Genomic DNA, 20479 nt, shown 5'->3' with positions numbered 1-20479 from the left:
TTAAGACATTTTTATTCTTGGGTATTTTTTTCTAAACACAGCCGTTACGCAGCTACAGGCTGACATTATATAAAATCAAATATTGTAGCCGTCTGCATTATTTTAAATAGAGATCCAATGTATTAGTACCAGGTTATCAAATAATAATTTCGAAGTTCGAAAATTAAGTAAAGTGGAAAATAAAATATAATTAAAAGACTTTTACTTTAAACAGTGTGGGTTTGGTTTTATTAATTAGGAAGAAAGACTTAAACAGAATTGTAGTGTCAATTATAACATATTTCCAAAATTATCATCGTTAATAAAAAAAAAGTCAGTTGACTGAAAACGTCATTAACAGCTTTCGACAATGTATGATTGTGTTGTACAAAATTTCAACCTAAAACACAAAGTTCGATGTCGAATATATATATATATATATACTAGCGGACCCGACAGACGTTGTCCTGACGCGGTGTAATAAATGCACACACATAAATATAAGTAACTTAAGTTAAAATTAGCAGGAATGTGTTCTAAATTTCATTAAAATGACTATTAGTATTATATTATCAGTTTGTGATTGTTGTATTATTGTAATGGGTTTATTGATTAATTATGTGTAGTATGGTTAATATTTATTTTCACTAAATATTGAGATGTCCGAATTAAAAAATAAATATTGAATTAATAATATTGAATTGAATTAAAAAATCGAAATGTTGTAAAATCAATAATTAGTGTAATTAATAAATTTTCATCCGCATTACTACTAATTTTCACTTAACATCATTCTAAAAAAGTACCTCCTACATATTTTTTTTTTTTTATTTAATAATTTTGATGTTTCATAACCATGTAACAGCTTAATTAATCAATAAATAAAAAAATTAAAGCACTTAATTTTAATGTCTACTAAAATTTTAACTACGTTGCTACGTAGTTAAAATTTTAGTAGACATTTTTTATCATTTTTCTCATTCTTTATTTTACCAAATTTTAGATAATTGTAAATTAAAAATAATTTTAGAAAACGTTTTATAAAATTAACCAGCTAAAACATTATAAATTCAATTCTTTAAATATACTTTAAACTATATTATAAGTAACTTATATTTTAATTTTATAAATGTTATAATTTATTTTACAAACTTAAATTTTTATTTTCAAAGAGCCGTTCAATACTTCATAAGTTGCATAGAATCAAATGAGAACTGACAATTTAAATTTGTAGGTTAAGTTGATTGTTATTGAATACACGTGTATACATCATTAAAATTCATGAAAAATCATGTAAAATACTCACTTCAATACTGCACCTTACAAATTTGCACAATGTACATTTTTTAAAACGTTATTTCAATAAATAATAATATAATATTCTCAATAAGCGCGCAATTCTAGCAGACTCGCCAATGGTTTGCTATTGCTAGATCTGAGTATACATACAGATTAAATGACAACAATTGAAAGTTTCATAAAACCTTAAAAACTGAACATTAGCAATTTAACAAAATTTAACTTTTCACTTTATAAAAGTCAGAATGTAAATAATTCCAAATGGCAAAACAACAGCACTACCTATCGGATTTAATTCACAACACTCTCTAATCACAGTATTCGGTGGAAAATAATTTTTAACGAAAAGTGTTGTGGCTGCAAAATCATTACAATTAATACTGAACATTAAGAAACTTACAAAACGTTACGGGATCTTATAAAATTTCACCTTTAACTTGATAAAATTCAGAATGTAAATAAATCCAATTGTCAGAACAGCACTACCTATCGGATTTAATTCAAACTATTCTCTAAACACAGTAGTCCGTTAAAAATACGAATTTTAATGTAACAACAACACTAAGCTACGACGCAAGTAACTGATATGCGAAAAAGCAACAAAATAAAAAAATTCCTAGAATCCGATCGCAGCACCAACTACCGGGTTTGACTGATAAACCCAAAATTAAAAAAAAAACTTCTAAAACTCGATCGCAGCTCTGCCTACCGGACCCACACGCTGCCTACCAGATCCAATTGTGAACCTTACCCAACACAAGATCAACAAAATTTGCACAATGTATATTTTTTAATTACACTTTAAAACGTTATTTCAATAAATAATAATATAATATTTCTCAATACGTGCACAATTCTAAACGCGATCGCAGTGCTGCCTACTTGTTATAAATCAGTTGTGATTTTATTTACATTGGCAACGGCCATACGGGCTCTTTGTGATTGGTCGTTGTGTTTGACAGCGGCCATCTTGCATTGATCTGATTGGTTTTCCTTTGTTTACATTTCAATCTGATTTATTAGCCTCTTATTTATTAAAAAACTGTTTTCTCGCGATTTTTTGTAACACAATAATAACACAAAATTACGAAATATTTTTCTCAATTTGATCGCAGCACCAACTGTCGGGGCAAACTAAAATTAAAATAGAATATTATTGAATATTCGATACTGCAATGGTAGCGCAGTCTGCCGGATCCAATGTAAAACATTCCAAAATCAACACCTACTTATAAATAAAAAATTAATTAAAAAAACATTTTCCAGTGGACCAAATTGTGAATCTAAATCTTTCTCGAATCCCCTTGAACACACTAAAAATTTCATCAAAATCAGTCCAGCCGTTTAGGAGGAGTTCACTTTCATACACACGCACACAAGAAATATATATATATATATAAAGATTTTTTTTTTCTAGGTTTGTAGTACAGTAAACTTGTTAAATAACTAATAATGGGGAGCATTTATGACAAAACTTGTAGAGAATTTAATTATGAAAAATTAATGTAAATATAGCCAATAAAAAGTAAATAAAAACTTTTAAATATCGGTTTTTTATTGCAGTAAAACAGACGAAAAATAGACAGAAAATCATATTATTCTAAATATATAAATATATTGAGCTATAAAAAATACCTTTACTAAAAGTAATTTAATTTTTTTTTAAAGGTAATTTATTTACAAAGTAAGGCATGTGTGAAAGCACCATTTCATGTTTTATTATTTGAAAATCAACTTATTACGTCCATTTTATTAAAACGAATAAGAATAAATGTAAAAATAAAGTGAACAGAAAATAAGTAAAATTAAAATAAAGTGAACATAAAATAAGAAAAATTAAAATAAAGTGAACATAAAATAGTGCAACGTTAAATAAAGCGAATGCCATAATTCTAGTATTTCTAAGAACAAAAGACAGATTGTATTTCAATAAATTTCAGATGCATGCTGTTTCATATCCTCGTGCAAATCGTACATCAGTTACATCAGTTTTATGAATGATTTTATCAAATCTTAGGTAAAATTTCCCGAGATAGTGCCATTAATTTTATCTATCGACAAAATTATTCCAATAAAACAGCAATTTTGTGTGAATTCAAGAGTAAATTATATCTTAGATGATATATATTCCTCCCATATCACAGAGTATTGGAGGAATATCATAGAAGATTACACTTCTTTTTATTAAATTCTTTTATTAAAAAAAAAGAATTTTATTTTAATCCATATTACACTGTTTACCCATACAAAAATTTACAAGTATGACTTCCTTGCTACTGGAATTTTTAATTTACTTTAAGTTCACCTTACAACAGATTTTAAAAATGTTGTGTAAACGCCAAAAATATATTAATAAAATATGGTATAAAGATTACGATTAAATTAAAAATACAAAAAACCCTTTCGGCATGCCGGAAGGTGGAGGTAGATTTCACCGGTGCTAAGTAGAAGATAAAACAGATTTCCACCATAAAGATAAGAAAAACTTCAAATTTACTCAATACGACAAATGGTTGCGTGTGAAAAAAGTTTCATATATTTAGCATACGACAAGCCCCACCTTCTTACAATTCCAGCAACATTTTGGTCATCCCTTGCCGTAATGGTTGATCATAACAAAAATTGTTCTAGACAAAAATTTTAGGTAATGTTTAGAGGACGAACGGCCACTTTAAACCGATTCGATACTGTGCCTGTTAAGGGAGGTAAATTTTTTTTGTCTTCGAAACCCCATTTTTCCACCCCCTGGGCCAATTGTTGGTGATATCAAAAAACTTCACTTAAAATTTATCTAAAGAATAGTAGGAATTTTAAAAGAATTCGATATTTCACTTAATAGGAAAGTTATAGCAATATTTTTTTTCGAAAAGCTCTCTCATTCCCAACGCCATGGTCCGATTTTTCCCATTCAGGAACTCGGCAGATAATTTTTGTCGTTACATTTTATGAATAAATTTAAAAGTGATTGGCGGAAAATTATGGTAGTTATCGTGTCCACAAGAAAGTGAAATATATATATAAATGTACAAATAAAACTTTGAACTGACGGTGGTTTTTTGAAGTATGCGGATGTGAAACGCGAAGATACGTTAAAATTTTCCGGAAGTCGAATCATGGTACCCGTTACAATGGGTAGCTTTCTTATGAAATCTATCTAAAAAGAAGATCTAATTTCATGAAGTATATATTTTTATTTTTAATAATTTAAAATCTGATAACTTTTGATAAAAGTTGTAGTAAACTTTACGAGCTTTAATTTTTACATTTATTTTTAATAGACTAACACAGGCATTAAAATTATTAGAATTAAGCTACTTTTTATCAAGAATAGGGATTCTTTCAATTGTATTTTTATAATTGTATACAGTCTTTCACTTCTTTGGATACTGAAGCTTTTAAATCGTGAATATTTTATTAAAACTGGGTAAAAATTTCTCAGAATACATTATACGATAATAATATAAATAGACAGAAAATTTGAAATTCATAAACATAATTTCAACACAATTAGAATATAATAGAAGAGTGTATACACTCAATAAAATGAACTCAGAAATATACACTTCAATTTATATTAATATACTTGTACAACACGATGGTCATGATTGTGGTGGTGGTGCAGTGTTGGTGTTAGTGACGGTTATAGTGGCAATCCAACCTCAGAAATTACTTTAATATAATTTATTAGGAAAAATATTTTTCATTAAAGTTAAATAGTGAAAGTATTTTCATTAAGTTAAATATTGATAATTCAAGAGAACATTGGATAATAAAAGATTAAATCTATTAAAAAAAATGAAAAATTAAAACTATTGAATTATAAAAAGCTAACTGAAATTTTACGTTTTTTTTTTTTTTTAACAAAACACTAGGATGGATGAGTTTATATAATAAATAAAAAAATTAAATCGATACATATGCCCTATAATAAAAAATAAAACTTTAAAATATTTTCCAGTTAAAAAGAAGAGATTAACTTTATTTTTTACATACAATCTCTTTGTTTAACAACAAATAGATGTGTTGAATGTTTTATGTTTTTAATGAGAAACTGATAAAATACGTAGTAACGTAGTTGCTAAAATAAGTTTTGTAGGAAGTAATAATTTCATTTTTGTTGGTTTTTAACTGCTATGGATGAGATTTATAGCGTGTCTATTTATTATTTTATTCGTTTTCTTTCATATAGGGTACTGAAGTGTTAAAATTTCTTCGTTCATTGTGGGCGTGTACATACATTGTTTATTATAGTGTTACGTATATCACAGGACAAGTTTATGACAATTCAAAATATTTTTGATTCTAATTTCTAAACTTTGACTATGTTACTAAGATTTTATTTACCCTCAAAGCTGAATGCCCTGTGTTCAAGCGAACTTAAAGGTTTTTTTTTGGTATTAATTGGCTTTTCATCGGAATTTTTATTATTCTTTTAATTCAATAAATATTTTAATATTTTGGTTTAATTTATTGATTTGTTTCATATGTGTGTCTTCCAGATAAGCTTTCAGTATAGATTTGTATTCTAAGCCATTTACTCTTAGTAGATTATGGTTTGTATGTTGTTCCATTCGTAAGTACAGGAAAGCCTGTTTCCTTTTCAAATGTAAAGAAGAAATGAAGAATCTCTGGTTCATTTGATAGGATACTAAAATATAATACTTTAGAATAAATTCTGCTTGTACAGAAATATCGTATATACATAAATAACAATGACCGAACCTTCGTTTTACATTACTGGTAAGACTTTTTTGTATTGAGGATTGTTTCAATATAGTAGTGGAGAAGTTCAGTACATCAAACAATATTCTACTGCATGTAACAGCGGTAAATATTATTTGTTCAACATAAGGTGATTACACCTTAACAGTGAAAATGTTAGCCTATAATTAAGATATTTTTCGTTGTTTTAGTGGATCAGACATGATTAGTTGTTTATAAAAATCTAAAACTGAAAAACAGTTGTGAGGTAAATATGATTAATAAGCAGAATTTTTAAGCTTTGAATCTAATTTAATGCATTTTAATAACATAACGTTTACTTTTTAAAAAAAATGAAATTACAATTTAGTTTCATATAACTACTTTTAATAAAAAGTATTGATTAATAATATTACGCCAACTAACAAAAAAGAAGAAGTATTTGATATCAATTAAACATTATTACCAAATAATGATTTTTATTTTGTTTATTTACTAAAGAATAATAGGTAATCATGAGAATATGACAAATAAAAAAATTTTCGATTAATTAAAAACAACTGTAGCTGAAAAATTCATTAAAACTGTGTTTCTAAATATTACAGGATATAAAAATGATTGAGTAAATCTAAGTGTATATTAAAAGTAAACTGAAACAATTTTTCTTTTAATAAAATCAATTTTAAATGCACAAATGATACGTTTTTCAATTTTTAAAACTTTTATTTTTTTAAGGCACAGCACTAAATTAAAATCAACAACGAACTAATCCTTAACTTTCCGCCGATTTCAAAACGGTGAAATTTAAATAATAGAAAAAGTATTACTTTTTATTTTCTTTAAGCGAGTGTTTGTTAAAATTATTTTACAATCTTATATTTATTTAAAATATGGGTAGTCTTAAACGTGGCCTTAATGAAAAAGATTAGTTTGCAAAACTGATTTTACATTGTTATGCGTGTGCCATTAATTAACTTTTTTTATGTTAACTTTTAATTGGAAACCTTTTATAATTTTTTAAAAATTTCTAAATTCTTTTCAAAAAAATCACCCGTAATTCAAAATTTATCGATTGCAGTTTTTTTTGACTTATTTTACCTCCGGGTCCGCAGTCAAGCAATTCATTCCGCAGAGGATAAGATGAATTTTTTGTAGCGTGTATGAAAAATTCCATGCCTGACCGGGTTTCGAACCCAGGAACCTCCGGATGAAAGTCCGAGACGCTACCACTCGCGCCACGGAGGCCGACATCGATTGCAGTTTGTCACATGATAACTTCCCTCGTATTCGTTCATTACAAAAAATATTTTACAAAAAAATGCTAAGGCATGAAACCAGGAACTTGATCAAAGTTAGAAAACTATTGACGTAATCAGACTACTACAAAGAATGAGCTAAGGTTCACCAGAAAATACATTGAACCAATTCAAAGTATATACCATTCCGTTGTAAAATTCCAGTACTGAGCAATGATAACAACACAGTATATTAAAACATCTTCAAATCATTTATATAGACCACATAATTTATCATAAAACTGTTCTACTATAATCCGGTTGCAAAAACACTGTGAACATATAAATCGGTCAACTTGGCAAAAAAGAGTTTGGATATAAGATAAAAAAAAGAAATTCAATGCATGATAAAATAAATAAGGATGGAACTGAAAACACATAAGTGGTTGCCGCATTTTTCTGGCTATTTCATCTTCCCCATGGGGTTAAATGGTCAGTGGCCTATCCTTTTATCTAATCTTTATGAAAGTTTAATAACAATACACTTCATAAATACATGCACCACGTGCCAAATCTTATGATTTTACTTTCACACTTTTCAGGCATATTATTTCAATAAAATCTGTTCAAAATCAAAATTTCCTAACAAGAGCTTTTTATATACATTAATTGCCTTACCAAATTTTTCGTTTATGTTTTCGTATCGAAAATATCAACAAAATAATAATCCATATACACCAAAAGATTAATTCATAATACAAAGTTATCATAAAAGAATGGTGCGGGTTTGAACATGGTTTTAATTAAAACAGAATTACTTACAGTTTATGTTTATTATTTTTCAAATTTTTCGTCTCAAACATTTTTTTACATAATTAATACATTTCAATATGTGCGCCCACATATTGAACTTATTAATTATCGAGCGACAAATGAAATTTGTCGAATTTGTAAATATAATAGTAATATAAAAATATAATAATAATAATAATAATTTGTAAAAATTAGTAAAAATTTTTACTAATTATGAACTTTATTAAGCATTTTATTTTGAACAAAATGACATCTTGGATTGTAAAAATTCATTGACGAACAACCGAGTTATTGCAGACAATTAATTAACTCGGATGTACGCTTGCGCAGCGTAACTCATGCAGATAATTTTTTGCCTGTTTTTAATTCCTCTAATAAATGTAATAAAAATTATTAATAATAAATAATAATAGTAAATTTATAAAAATTATCAGCTTGCATTATGGTGCGCAAGCGTACTGCCGAGTTAGTTGTCTGGAATAGCTCGATTGTTTGTCAACAGATTTTTATAAATGAGGTATCATTTTATTTTGTTGAAAATAAAATGCTTAATAAATTTTGTAATTGACCTTTTTTTATTTTTTATAACTTTTTTTTTATTTTGTAGAGCAAGACTAGAGTCTTAGTTCTGGCCAATTTAATTAAAGTAGGTTTACCCGTTCCTGAGAAATAACTTTTTTATTCAAAATCACAAAATGGCATCCAGAAAGAAAACAAAGTAATATAAGATTTATGTCGATATGAAATCTTTTACTCATTTTGGTGTCCTGAATCAGTACCTGAAATTCGAGGGAGTACAACCCGGAAAACTCTGTTTTTATCTTCGGATACAATTATTTAAATTGTAGAAAAAAGACATGTATTGCCTATTTTTATTTTTTTTTTCATTTTCCCTTACTCCCCTGGGTCGGATATACAATTAAGTAAAGCTCAGCCCAAGAGAGTATCCTTCAACTCAATGAGGAATGAGGACCTCTCCACCTACCGGCATGGCAGTTCGGCCCCCCCCCCCGGTGGATCTTTTTTTATCTCCCGCTTCTAATTTCCATTCCAAAAAGAGGTGTACTGGATCCGACTATGTCGTTCCCGGGCCCCTCCCCGAAGACCGGGTCTCGGTCTATACTTTCTAACGCCTCACGCCTCTAACCACTGAGCAGGGAGAACCGGGCTTGACCAAGTCGCCTCTGGCCCCCCCAACCCACCACCCGGGTTGTAAATATTAAAAAGCCTAATTATAAGTATTAATATTAATATTTATAAGTATTAATATTGCCTATTTAAAGTACATAAATTATCAACCTGTTTATTTGGATTAAAAAAAAAAAAATTAAAGACTAAGAAAACTACCCTAGACATCTCTGCACAGCTAATATTTATAGATCGTCTTTTAATCATGGGATCACTAAATATATCTTCTTTGAAAAAGATAATTTAAAAATAACATTAATAACAAGTTCATACGATTAGAAAAACTTAGGTACTTTATCGAAGAGGGAACGTAAACCTCTCCTAAGAGAGTTACTTATTCAGTCATGTGGAAATTCTTTAACGGTAATTTTGATTTATTTTTTTTAAAATCAGTTTTGTTATAAAACATCAAAATTATTCAATATGATGACAAATAAATATACAGAGGGTATTAAATTTTTTAGATAAAAGTGATTTTTTTCAGTTATAGTTTCCTGTAAGTAATTAAATTCAAAAATTCTGTTTTTTTGCAAAAAAAAAATAAATTATTTAAATTATATTACATTCCAACGAACCGTTTTTGAGGAATTTAGTTTTGACAATTTTTTTCAGTTACTTTGCGGCAATTTATTTCAGGTGGTAAAAATACAAATTTAAAAAAAAAATATTTTAGAACAAAAAACATTTATCTTTAATTTTTCCTGATGCAGAAAAGGGAATTTCCCGTCTACTCTTCAATTTTTGTTTGAAGTTGTTCGAAATCATATATACATGGTGCTCCAAATTTAAATTTTGTTTAGGGCCGGTAGAGGTTTAATTCGGTACCGATTTCTTCCAAGTAAATTATAATGTTTAAAGAAATATTTAAAATTTCCTACATTTATAGCGCATTTACTCTGTCTGAGATTACCGGGTGCGCTTTTTAAGTCTATAACTTTACGTAATATTGTATGTAAAATTACATATCGGTTATCTATTTTACGTAATTATTATTTAAATGTAAAATTAATTTTACATTTCTCTCAAGACTTCGTTTTGTTATTTAATTCTCTTCTCTTTTAAAATTCCCACTCTTTGTACTCTCTCTTATACACGCGTGCAACACACCTACACACATTAGGTGAACGTACATGATAACATAATCAGATATATTTATTACATATTATACTTTATATATCAATTTAATAAAACTAAATAATTTTTTTTAAATATATGAAAATGTTTTTAGAAGCAAAAGAGTGCAAAAATGCATAATGACTCATTTCGTGATGGTTTAGTAAGACTAGACCGGACTCGTAAAGCCAGGGCAGACGCTAATGCTCCAGCGTCGAATGTATCAGTCGGGTGGGGAGATAAGGGGATATGAACTGTACACAACTACTTTCTTCTGCCCCACTCCTAATTATTTTTAGTACCAAGCTCTTCGTATGGAAAAACGATACCTTTTGCGATGACTAACACTGTTGACAGCAAGTATCGAAATATAACCGGCATTATAATTCAAATTTACTTCAAAATTATTGAGATATTTAAATTCTAAAACGGTTATTAATAACGTAAAACCGCAATTAATTATAAGTATTAACCTAATCTATTTAAATTACTTAGACAAAAAAACCTTAAGATTAAATTGAATCGAGCTTTTATCAGTTAAAATGAAAATTTATTTTTAAAAAAAGTTAATTAAATTAGTTATGAGATTGATAAAAATTTGGTTTAAGCATCTTAAGAAAATTTAATTTCAGAAATTCCGTTTAAAAGAATAGTACCAATTTTCTGGCTCTTTTAAACAATTAATGTATATTTTAATCAATAACAAAAACATCTGATATGAACACCACATGACTTCCTTGTACGACTTAGGGAAAATATTGTCCAGCAATAACAGAGGAGTAATGAACGAAAAGATAAGAATTTTTTGCAATTTATAAAAGATCGGGCATGTATGCCTCGGTGTACATGTTGTTCTTGTGAAGGTCTATTTTTCAGTCACTCTGTACTTTAATGTAGATAAAATTAAACAGAAATTACAGAATAATTAAATAAAATAAAACAGAAATTAAACTAGAAAATCCAAAAACAATACGATTCTAAATTATAATATTCAATTAATATTAAATAATGCGATGTTTCACCAACTCGATTACACATACACATAAATTATGTAATAATGTCTATTAAATTACATATACATATTTTTAAAAGTACTAAAATTGTATTTTACTAATAATTTTTTTTTTTTATTGCTATTATTGAATAATTATTTATTATAAAACTTTTTTAGTCACTGGTTAATAATTATTAATAAATCAATATATTTATTTTTAAAAAATAGATTAAAAAAGTTAAAAAAATAAAAATGGAGATGAAGTCGGATTTGAACCGATGTAAAATCCAAATGTTTCACTAATTAAAATTTCATTTGGCTATAACTCTGGAACCAATGAAAATAAGTACCACTTATGAAATATTGTTGAAAATCTTTCAATGAGAACTTATTACTGCAGTTAAGAAAAAGTCCAAAATCCAAATTTTGTTTGGATTAGAGTCTTATAGTCTTTGACTTAAAGACATAACTTATCCACCAAAAGTTCATTAAATTTCCACAATCTCACCCAGAGTACACAAAACATACACATACACACACACACACACACACACACACACACACACACACACACACACACACACAACTACTTACCAACTTAACACTTACTCACACGACCGTCAGCCATAATCATTAAAAACATGAGCAACGCCCTCAGGCACCGAGAGCAGAGTGTCCACGGCCTAACCGCACCAAAGCGACCCCCCTCATGCTCGAGATGGCCCCCAAGGCACTCAGCTGCAGACCTGTCCAACCCGGCACCCTCCGACGCCTCATTCCCTTGCAGGCCGCGCCAATGTTCGCCGTCTCCTACGAATTTTTTCTGTTTCTAAGTTCTTCTAAAATTTTTCTATTATAATTTGCAATAATAGTCCACTGCTTCACCCTGAAGAGAATCTCATATCTTAAGAAAGAATTAGAATATTCTATATAAATTCGAAATACAGTTTTTATAATTTTAAAATGGCGACCATATCATAAACATTAATGACATCGCTTATTTAGTTCTGCAAAATTATGTTTATAAAACAGTGAAATCTGAAAGCACTTTATTTGAGTCTTCTTAAATACCCAGCATTGTCCAGTAAATTTAAAACAAGACGATTAGTATGCGAATTCAGTCGGGATATGAATTTTGAGATCAAACAGCCAATTTCCTTACGGATAAACGGGATAACGAGATTTCTGTTAACCTCACTATTCCACACAAACTAATTTTGCTAAGAAATGAGATGCAAAACATTACTTCTGTAACAAATTAACTTGTTATGACAAACTTGTTTATGACAAACATAAATTTTAAAATAAATTTCACTAAGAATGGTGGAAATTTTTACCTTAAAATAATTAAGCATATTTAATTAGGAAAGAAATAAAAGTTAAAAATCATACTTTTTTAGAAACTTTTTAACAAAACGTCTTACATGTCAATTACCTGTTTCGACTTCAGTAGGTGCTTCAACAAGTTACAATAAAAATTCTTTCAAACCTCTTTACTACTCGTAGATTTGTACTGTATTTTGAAGTATTTCTCCTATGTCTAGTACTTGTTTACAAAGGCACAAAATCTACAAAATAAGAAAAACGTATATTTTACCATTAGTAAAATGTATTTTTATACTCAGACCGGTTATAAAAATTTTGTTTTAAAACATCACTAAATGTTTAAAGCAGATTTATTGATAATTTTCTCTTCATAGAAGAAGAAATAAATACTGGTTCAAAAATTTAGTCTACCTTTCATAATTAAAGTCTAGAATCTAGATATTTTAATCTATCATTAAAATATTTATTTATAAATATTTTAATAATGTAATAATTACAATAGATTTCTATTGTTACGTAGATGTTTTTCGGTTTTTTTCTTGTTAACTTTTACCGTCGTAGAGTAATTCAGTTCTTTCTTGACATATAAATTTCTGTGAAAAAAAATAATAAAAAGGAAAATTAAACTTTTTGAACGTGTTTATATGACCCTTTTTACTTATTCTTTAGCCCTGAAGTTAGGCATTTAATGTTACAAAACACACACAAACGACCCCCACGAATATAATATTATTGCAATAATTTTCCACATTTTTTTACTTAGAGTTAAAAAAACAACTGTTTCGGTTCCATTAACAGTTAAACTGTATTTAACTGAATGGTTTTGTATTTTTTGATAAATAAACTTAAAAAAAAATATCTAAAGTATTCTAAAAGAGGAAAGCTTAGGCCTAGTAATACAATAAATAAAAAATTATTCTGTAAGTAGAATAGATTGGTTATAACTAGTAAATCAATTCACATTATTATAATAATACAAGTAGTTAATTCATATTTTAGGAATAATAAACAATCACACGGAGAAATAAAAGTATTTGAATACTGAAAGCAGCGTATGAAAGCAAGAATTCACATAAATATTTTCGAATGTAATTTTTTTGGAAAATAAAATGTAATGTTTCAATCGAGTAGGGAGGAAAGAAAAAAAATTATCGTTCGATTGTATATCATAATAAAAACTGGATTAGATTTTATAAAATACACTCTACAACATAGATTTTTACTATTAGTTTATATATAAGTAATTTTATTCGTGTGAATCATTACATAGGTTCTGTAAAGAAATAAATATGATGATTCACGATAGAACTCTAAAAATCGTGAATCATCCTTCTGTTGATAAAATCTGTTAATATGGGTGACAAAGACAAAAATAAATCGAGTAGTGCTAGTAAAACAAAGACAAAATCAAAATATCGAAGGAAAGGTCGAGATATTTTTGACGAAGAGGGTATGGGAAAACCAAAGACTGAAGGCCTAATTTCGGGAAAAGAGAGAAAAAAACGTGAAAGATGGCTGTTAACAAGAAAGACTTGGAGGTATATGGCAGATGCAGGAAGAAAACTTATACCAGAAGGTGCGCACAACAGACCGGAAGATATTCCAAAAATAGAAGCTTATTTTCAAGAGGTTTGTCACAGAGAACCGAGATTTATCTTGTGGCGAAAACAATCGTATCCAGGTGCGTTAGGTTTCAGAAACCGTGGACGTTCACGAGGCGGAAGACGAAAAATAGGAGGTAGCTGTCGAGATAAAACGAGTTCGGCTGATGAAGCCGATGACATAAAACAGCAAAGAAAAAGCGACCAAACCCTCCAAGAACAACAAAAAGCCACTAGACCTTCTCTATTGCAACTCAAGCAAGAATTTCTTTTCGGAAAAACAGAAGGTCATTCTACAGAAAAACCGACTAAAGATGCGTTAGTAGACAACGTGTTATCCCACTTCGGTGACGGTTCATCTAAAACTTTAGATCACCAAGAATTATTAGACAGATTAACAGCTCATCTAGCTAGTATAGAACTGAAAGAATCTCACCGAGCTCGTTCTGATTTACAAGGCGACAGTACGCAACAAAAATTAATAGAGACCCTCAGAAGGTACTACAGTAGATCAACAAATAGAGACAAAGTTATCAGTGATATTCTCACAGATCGTAGGTTACTGCATAGACTGTACTTCGAGCTCAGAAGGACTAGAGGTTTCATCGGTGGACGGCCAGGAACAAGTGCGAGTACGAGTGGCGGAACCGGTACGAGTGTTACAGGATACGGATCGACGTTGAGATCAGGTCAATGGAGACGCAGCGAATTCGTCGAAGAAGATGAAGACGATGAAGCCGGTGACGAAGCATCTCCTTGGAGCAGTCCGCCTGAAGTAAGACTTTCCCCTCGAACAATCGAATCGGATTCCGGAACTCAAACAGAACCGGTACCGGCAACAGTGATTACTGCTATCGAAGAAGAACTAAAAAAACAAGCAGAAGCGCGTAGAATCCAAGAATTGCAACAGCAACAATTACAACAAGAGGGTTTAAAACAAGGGCCGAGAAGAAGTAGTGTGGACAACGACGATATATCTCCATCAGTCAGTGATACGATTAAAAGATATCTAAGAATGGCTCGTAAAAAGAGCATAGATTCCGATAAAGCAGACCGTTTTAAACGCATCAATTATGACAGGACTTTACGTAATATAAAACCGACACCGGAAGATCCGATTAGTAAAGACGACGATACAGATAAAGGATGTCAAACGGATGATACCTGGGTATCCGCAATAAAAGAACTTAAATTACCGGATGTAACTCTCCAGTCCCCTCAAGAAGAAACATGGAGCGACACCTCTCCTCCACCGTCAAGCAAGTCATTCCTTTCATCCGGTCAAACGTTCCTTTCAAATTTGTTACACGGGCTCCATCACTCATCATCCTCTTCTTCTGTTGCCGCAGCTGGGGCCATGCAGAAATCCAAATCGTCCTCCAGCGTCGTCCACCAGGGTACCCGATTGGTCGCCAAGAAGATGTGGAAGAGCAGGTCCAAAAGTCAGACTCGGGCCACGCCAACTGCTACATCGACTTGGACTCCCCAGGTAAGCTGACTTCTTTCATAAAACATCATTTTGCATGCAATTTTAATACAGAATTGTATATATATATATATATAGCTTATATATATATAAATTAAGACATCTTTATACACAAAATATCATACTTATTTCTGTTTTATTACAATATTAATTACGTTTGGTGTAGAAGATTAAGTATTTTTTATATAAAGATAAAACTGTCTACCTGGCACAGGTAGGTTTATTACTTGTTATAAATATATGAAAAATATTTATTGAAATAAAAGATATACTCAAGTACTTTACGCGCTTCACCGAGTTTTCTCTTTACTGTAACTTCCTCATCTCATGGTTGTCTACAGATTTCATTGCACAGAAGGAAATTAAAAACTATAGAGATAATTTTTTTTTAACTATTATATTAATTCTATCAAAACAAAATAGAGGATAATAGAGAAATTACACTGTTTTGAATTTCTTTTTGATATAATATAATCAAATTTCTAACGTGATAGAATTTAGCCCTTTTTTCTTGTTTAACTTCCGGTAATTACCGTTCAGATAATACTTCAGAGGATGATATGTATGACTGTAAATGAAGTGTAGTCTTGTACAGTTTCAGTTCGACCATTCGTGAGATGTGTGCTTAATTGAAACCCAACCACCAAAGAACACCGGTATCCACGATCTAGTATTCAAATCCGTGTAAAAATAACTGATTTTCCTAGGACTTGAACGCTGGAACTCTCGACTTCCAAATCAACTGATTTGGGAAGACGCGTTCACCACTAGACCAACCGGGTGGGTTGATAGAATTTAGTGAGAATGCCGATATTAAACGCTGACATTAAACAATATGTATCGACTAGAAAATCCGTATCAACTATACAATCACAATTGCGATCTATTTTGAGTTGTATCGTCGCACCGACCATGTACATGACTACGCAAAGCCTTTAGTTATCAAATTAATATAATAATTAGAATGAAAATCAGTTCGATTACTGATTGAATTAACTACGCATGTGTCTCAAACAAGACAGCTCATGATTTTTACGAACAAATACGTCAAGAAAATTTATTTTAAATTATACCACCGATTTAAAGACAGATCATCCTGATCTACTACTTGCCAATTTTCTCACTTTCTGAAAATCCCATAACGCGACTAAAGCAATGTTGAATTAAATATTAGCTAACGTAAAAAACGGCTCGTTTCGCAACTTTATATTACTTCGGAAGTATATATATATATATATACACTCTAAGTGTTATTCTTCGTGTAATACATCACTTATAACCAACATTAACATAAAATGTAAAATATATCGCATGTTTGCAGTTCAGTAAAGATATTGAGAGACTAACAAACTAAAACTTTCTTATATATACAGTTTATTACCCTAAAGACAAATAAAAAAAATTATTAATAATAATCATAAAATAATAATAAATTATTATTATTATATAATTGTCCTTCAGACAACATATAAATTATTGACAGCAATTATTGCCAACAAAATATATAAGCACCTGGAAACCAAAAAAGTCCTCCATTTGGAGCAGAAGGGATGTGCAAAAGCCGCGAGGGGTAGCAAAGAACAAATAATCATAGACACGGTAACCACGCAACAAACACGATACACTAAAAGAAATCTATGAATGGTCTATATAGTCTACTAAAAGGCATTCGATAATGTGATATCGAGTGATAATCACACGTGGCTGAAAAAGACAGATAGAAACCTATCAAGTTGAAAAGACAATTAGGTTCTTGAGGCATGGAATGAGTGCTTGTAGCACGATACTAATTGCAAACAATGGAACAAGAAAAATACAAACAGGACCCATAAATGTAAGTAGAGGAATATTTCAAGGGGACGCCCGCTCTGGTTCTGTATGGCTATCAACCCGCTCTCAAGCATGCTAAAGGAGGCAAGATACGGTTACAATATAAAATCGCGAGCAGGAGATTACAAACTGGCACACCTGTTCTATATGGACGATTTAAAGATTTACGGAGGGATTGAACATCAGCTGCAGCAACTGCTCAAACTTGTCGAAATGTTCAGCGAAGACATTAAAATGGAGTTAGGAATAAGTAAGTGCAAGATAAACGCCACTGTGAATGGAAAGTTCCACCAGGCGCAGAATTACGACCTCCAAACCCAAGGTAGCATAGAAGCAATGAAAGAAGAGAAAACTTACCTAGGATGTACCTAGGATGCGATCAAACGATAAAATTGGAGCACAAAGCCATTAAGGAAAACCTTAAGAAAACGTATAAAAGAGATTAAAATTAATTTTAAAATCGGAACTTAATGGGGGAAATAAAGTGAAGGCAGTGAACAAATATGCAGTACCAGTACTCACGTATGCGTTAGGTATAATAAAATACAGTGAAACAGAGTTAGACGAGTTGAACAAACTCGCTAGAAAAATATTCTACCAAGAATAAGAATAAGAAGTCCCACCACATTCGCTCGTCAAAAGAAAGATTCACGCTACCGAAAAAGGAAGGTGGAAAAGGAGTACTCGATATTAAAAATTCATACTACGGCTGGAACGAAAACTTAAGGAATTACTTCCGTAGCAGGCAACACCCCTTCTATCAAGCCATCGTAGCGGCAGACAAAAACTATACACCATTAAACTTAGCCAACAGGACTAACAACCTAGAACACAAGAAAGAGAGCGATGCAGATAAAATTCTAGATTGGGGAACAAAAGAGCTGCATGGGAGATATAGGCACCGTCTAGAGCAGGAAGGAGTCGACAAAGCAGCTTCAAATAATTGGCTAGTGCAAGGAAAGTTACATTCTTAGACGGAGGGTCTTATATGTAGCATACAGGATCAAGTAGTAGCAACAAAAGATTTTAAGAGAGTTATTCTTAAAGAAAACATCAACAACAAATATAGACTGTGTATGTAAAACAATGAAACAATAGACCATATAATGACTGGCTGTCCGATTCTAGCTCCGACGGAGTACACCAGGAGGCACAACAACGTGGTAAAAATTGTACACACAGAACTCTGTAGTAGTTACATGTTAGAGTTTCAAAAAGAGCCCTACTATACTCATGTGCCGGCCTCCTTTTTGGAGATCAACAACGCAAAAGTTTTCTGGAACCAGGGAATTGTAACAGCAAAACCCATCAACTCTAATAAGCCAGATATAGTAGTAGTTGACAAAATGAAAAAAGTAACTTATCTAATAGACGTAGCCATCCCATCAAGTAACAACATCAACACTAAACGCAATGAGAAGCTGCAGAAATATACAGATCTTGCTTCTGAAATTAAAGAAATGTGTAATCAAAAAGAAATTTATATAATCACAATAATTATATCTGCGGAGGGAATAATACCATCTACTTTGCACAACAGTCTTGAAAAACTGAAGATCCAGTGGAAGACTCACTCGCTAATGCAAAGGAGCGTGATAATTGACACCTGCCATGTTGCCTGGAAGGCATTTAGTCAACAATAGCAAGCCTAATCTCGTTGGTATTAATTACTCCGAGTTTAAGGGATGTCACCGGCAAAAGTAAAAGCTGTGAAAGTGTGGGATAATAACAATACGTATATGCAACATATAGAATAATAATGAAAATAAAAAGGGCAAGATTTGTTTAATATCATTTAAATTATAAAAACCAGAATATAGTCCAGTTTATTAAAAACGTTATAATGACCGGTATAACCTGATTGCATTAACAACAAAATAACACTAGAAAAGTCTAAAGTTCATACAATTTAATTTTTCCAAGTATTATTACTTTTACTGCTTGTATAAGAACTACACTTTATGAATGACTTTCACCACTGTTTAACAATAACACACCCAATAACTTCCTGCATTCACCAACTGTTCACGCTGGAATACTCGTTAACATACTCTTCACTCGTTGTTAGCACACGCTTACTGATATCGCCGTCACCGCAACCGTGTTGGACTCGGGATTGTAAAACTACTCACTATTATCACGCCGAACGTGGCCTTGCATAACTACTGACCTTGTTCGCTGGTCCCTGACAATAATAAATATTGTCAAATAATAAATATTGTACGCCTCATCCCTTTAATTGTTGAATCGTAATAATTTTCATCGACCGTGCCCTTAGGTTTTCTATTAATTCTTATTCCGATCCGGTAATCCTTCTGGTCGAATAACAGCTTTTGGAGGTGCCAGCTCTGTATTACAAAGAACATATTATTAAAGGAACCCATTAGTCTTAGGAAAAATCCCTTTAAAATCCTTCTGGATTCTTCTTTTCATTATTATTTTCTTGTAGTTCTTTCTTCTTAATTGAAAGAAATTCGTTACCCTGATCCGTTATACTAGTCCTATTACAATATATATAAAACTGTAACTGTGAGCTAATTAAAACTATACAATTGTCTAATTAAATAACATTTTTTATTAATAATGGCGATAATGGTGCTTAAAAATTATAATAAAATATTAATAACTTAAAAAACTTGCAGCTAGTTACAAAAAAAAAATCCGATTTAATTTATACTGTTATCAGTAATTAAGTATTATTATCAATTCTAGTACTTCAATAATTAATTTTCATATTACATTTAAATAGAAGAAGATTTTAGAAGACTTAAGCAGCTGCATTTTCTGGACCTTAGCAACTCTATAGTGAAATTACACTCGCTGAGTGTTGTGAATTAATTAATCAGTCCTTAATTCTCTTCCTCTTTTATCTTAGTTTACACATTCTTTTCTAACTTTTTTTTTTGGTTTATTT

The 20479-nt window shown here is 30.5% G+C and overlaps 1 protein-coding gene across 3 annotated transcripts in view; it reads left to right on the top strand.

The window, feature by feature from the left end:
* Positions 1 to 20479, top strand: part of RhoGAP102A (Rho GTPase activating protein at 102A) — a 449504-nt gene that overhangs the window by 251167 nt on the left and 177858 nt on the right. The window contains exon 2 of one of the 3 annotated variants that reach the window (XM_075355555.1): positions 13919 to 15738. In XM_075355555.1, the coding sequence (XP_075211670.1) occupies positions 14002 to 15738 (1737 nt within the window). In that variant the 5' untranslated portion in view covers positions 13919 to 14001. Of the gene's footprint in view, positions 1 to 13647; positions 15739 to 20479 lie in introns of all 3 variants that reach the window. The other 2 variants (XM_075355554.1, XM_075355556.1) reach the window with 2 other exon arrangements.

Source organism: Lycorma delicatula, chromosome 2 (genome assembly GCF_047948215.1).
Source record: "Lycorma delicatula isolate Av1 chromosome 2, ASM4794821v1, whole genome shotgun sequence".
Taxonomy (NCBI): domain Eukaryota; kingdom Metazoa; phylum Arthropoda; class Insecta; order Hemiptera; family Fulgoridae; genus Lycorma; species Lycorma delicatula.
Note: the sequence above shows the minus strand (reverse complement) of the source record. Positions and strands in the feature narration are given on the sequence as shown.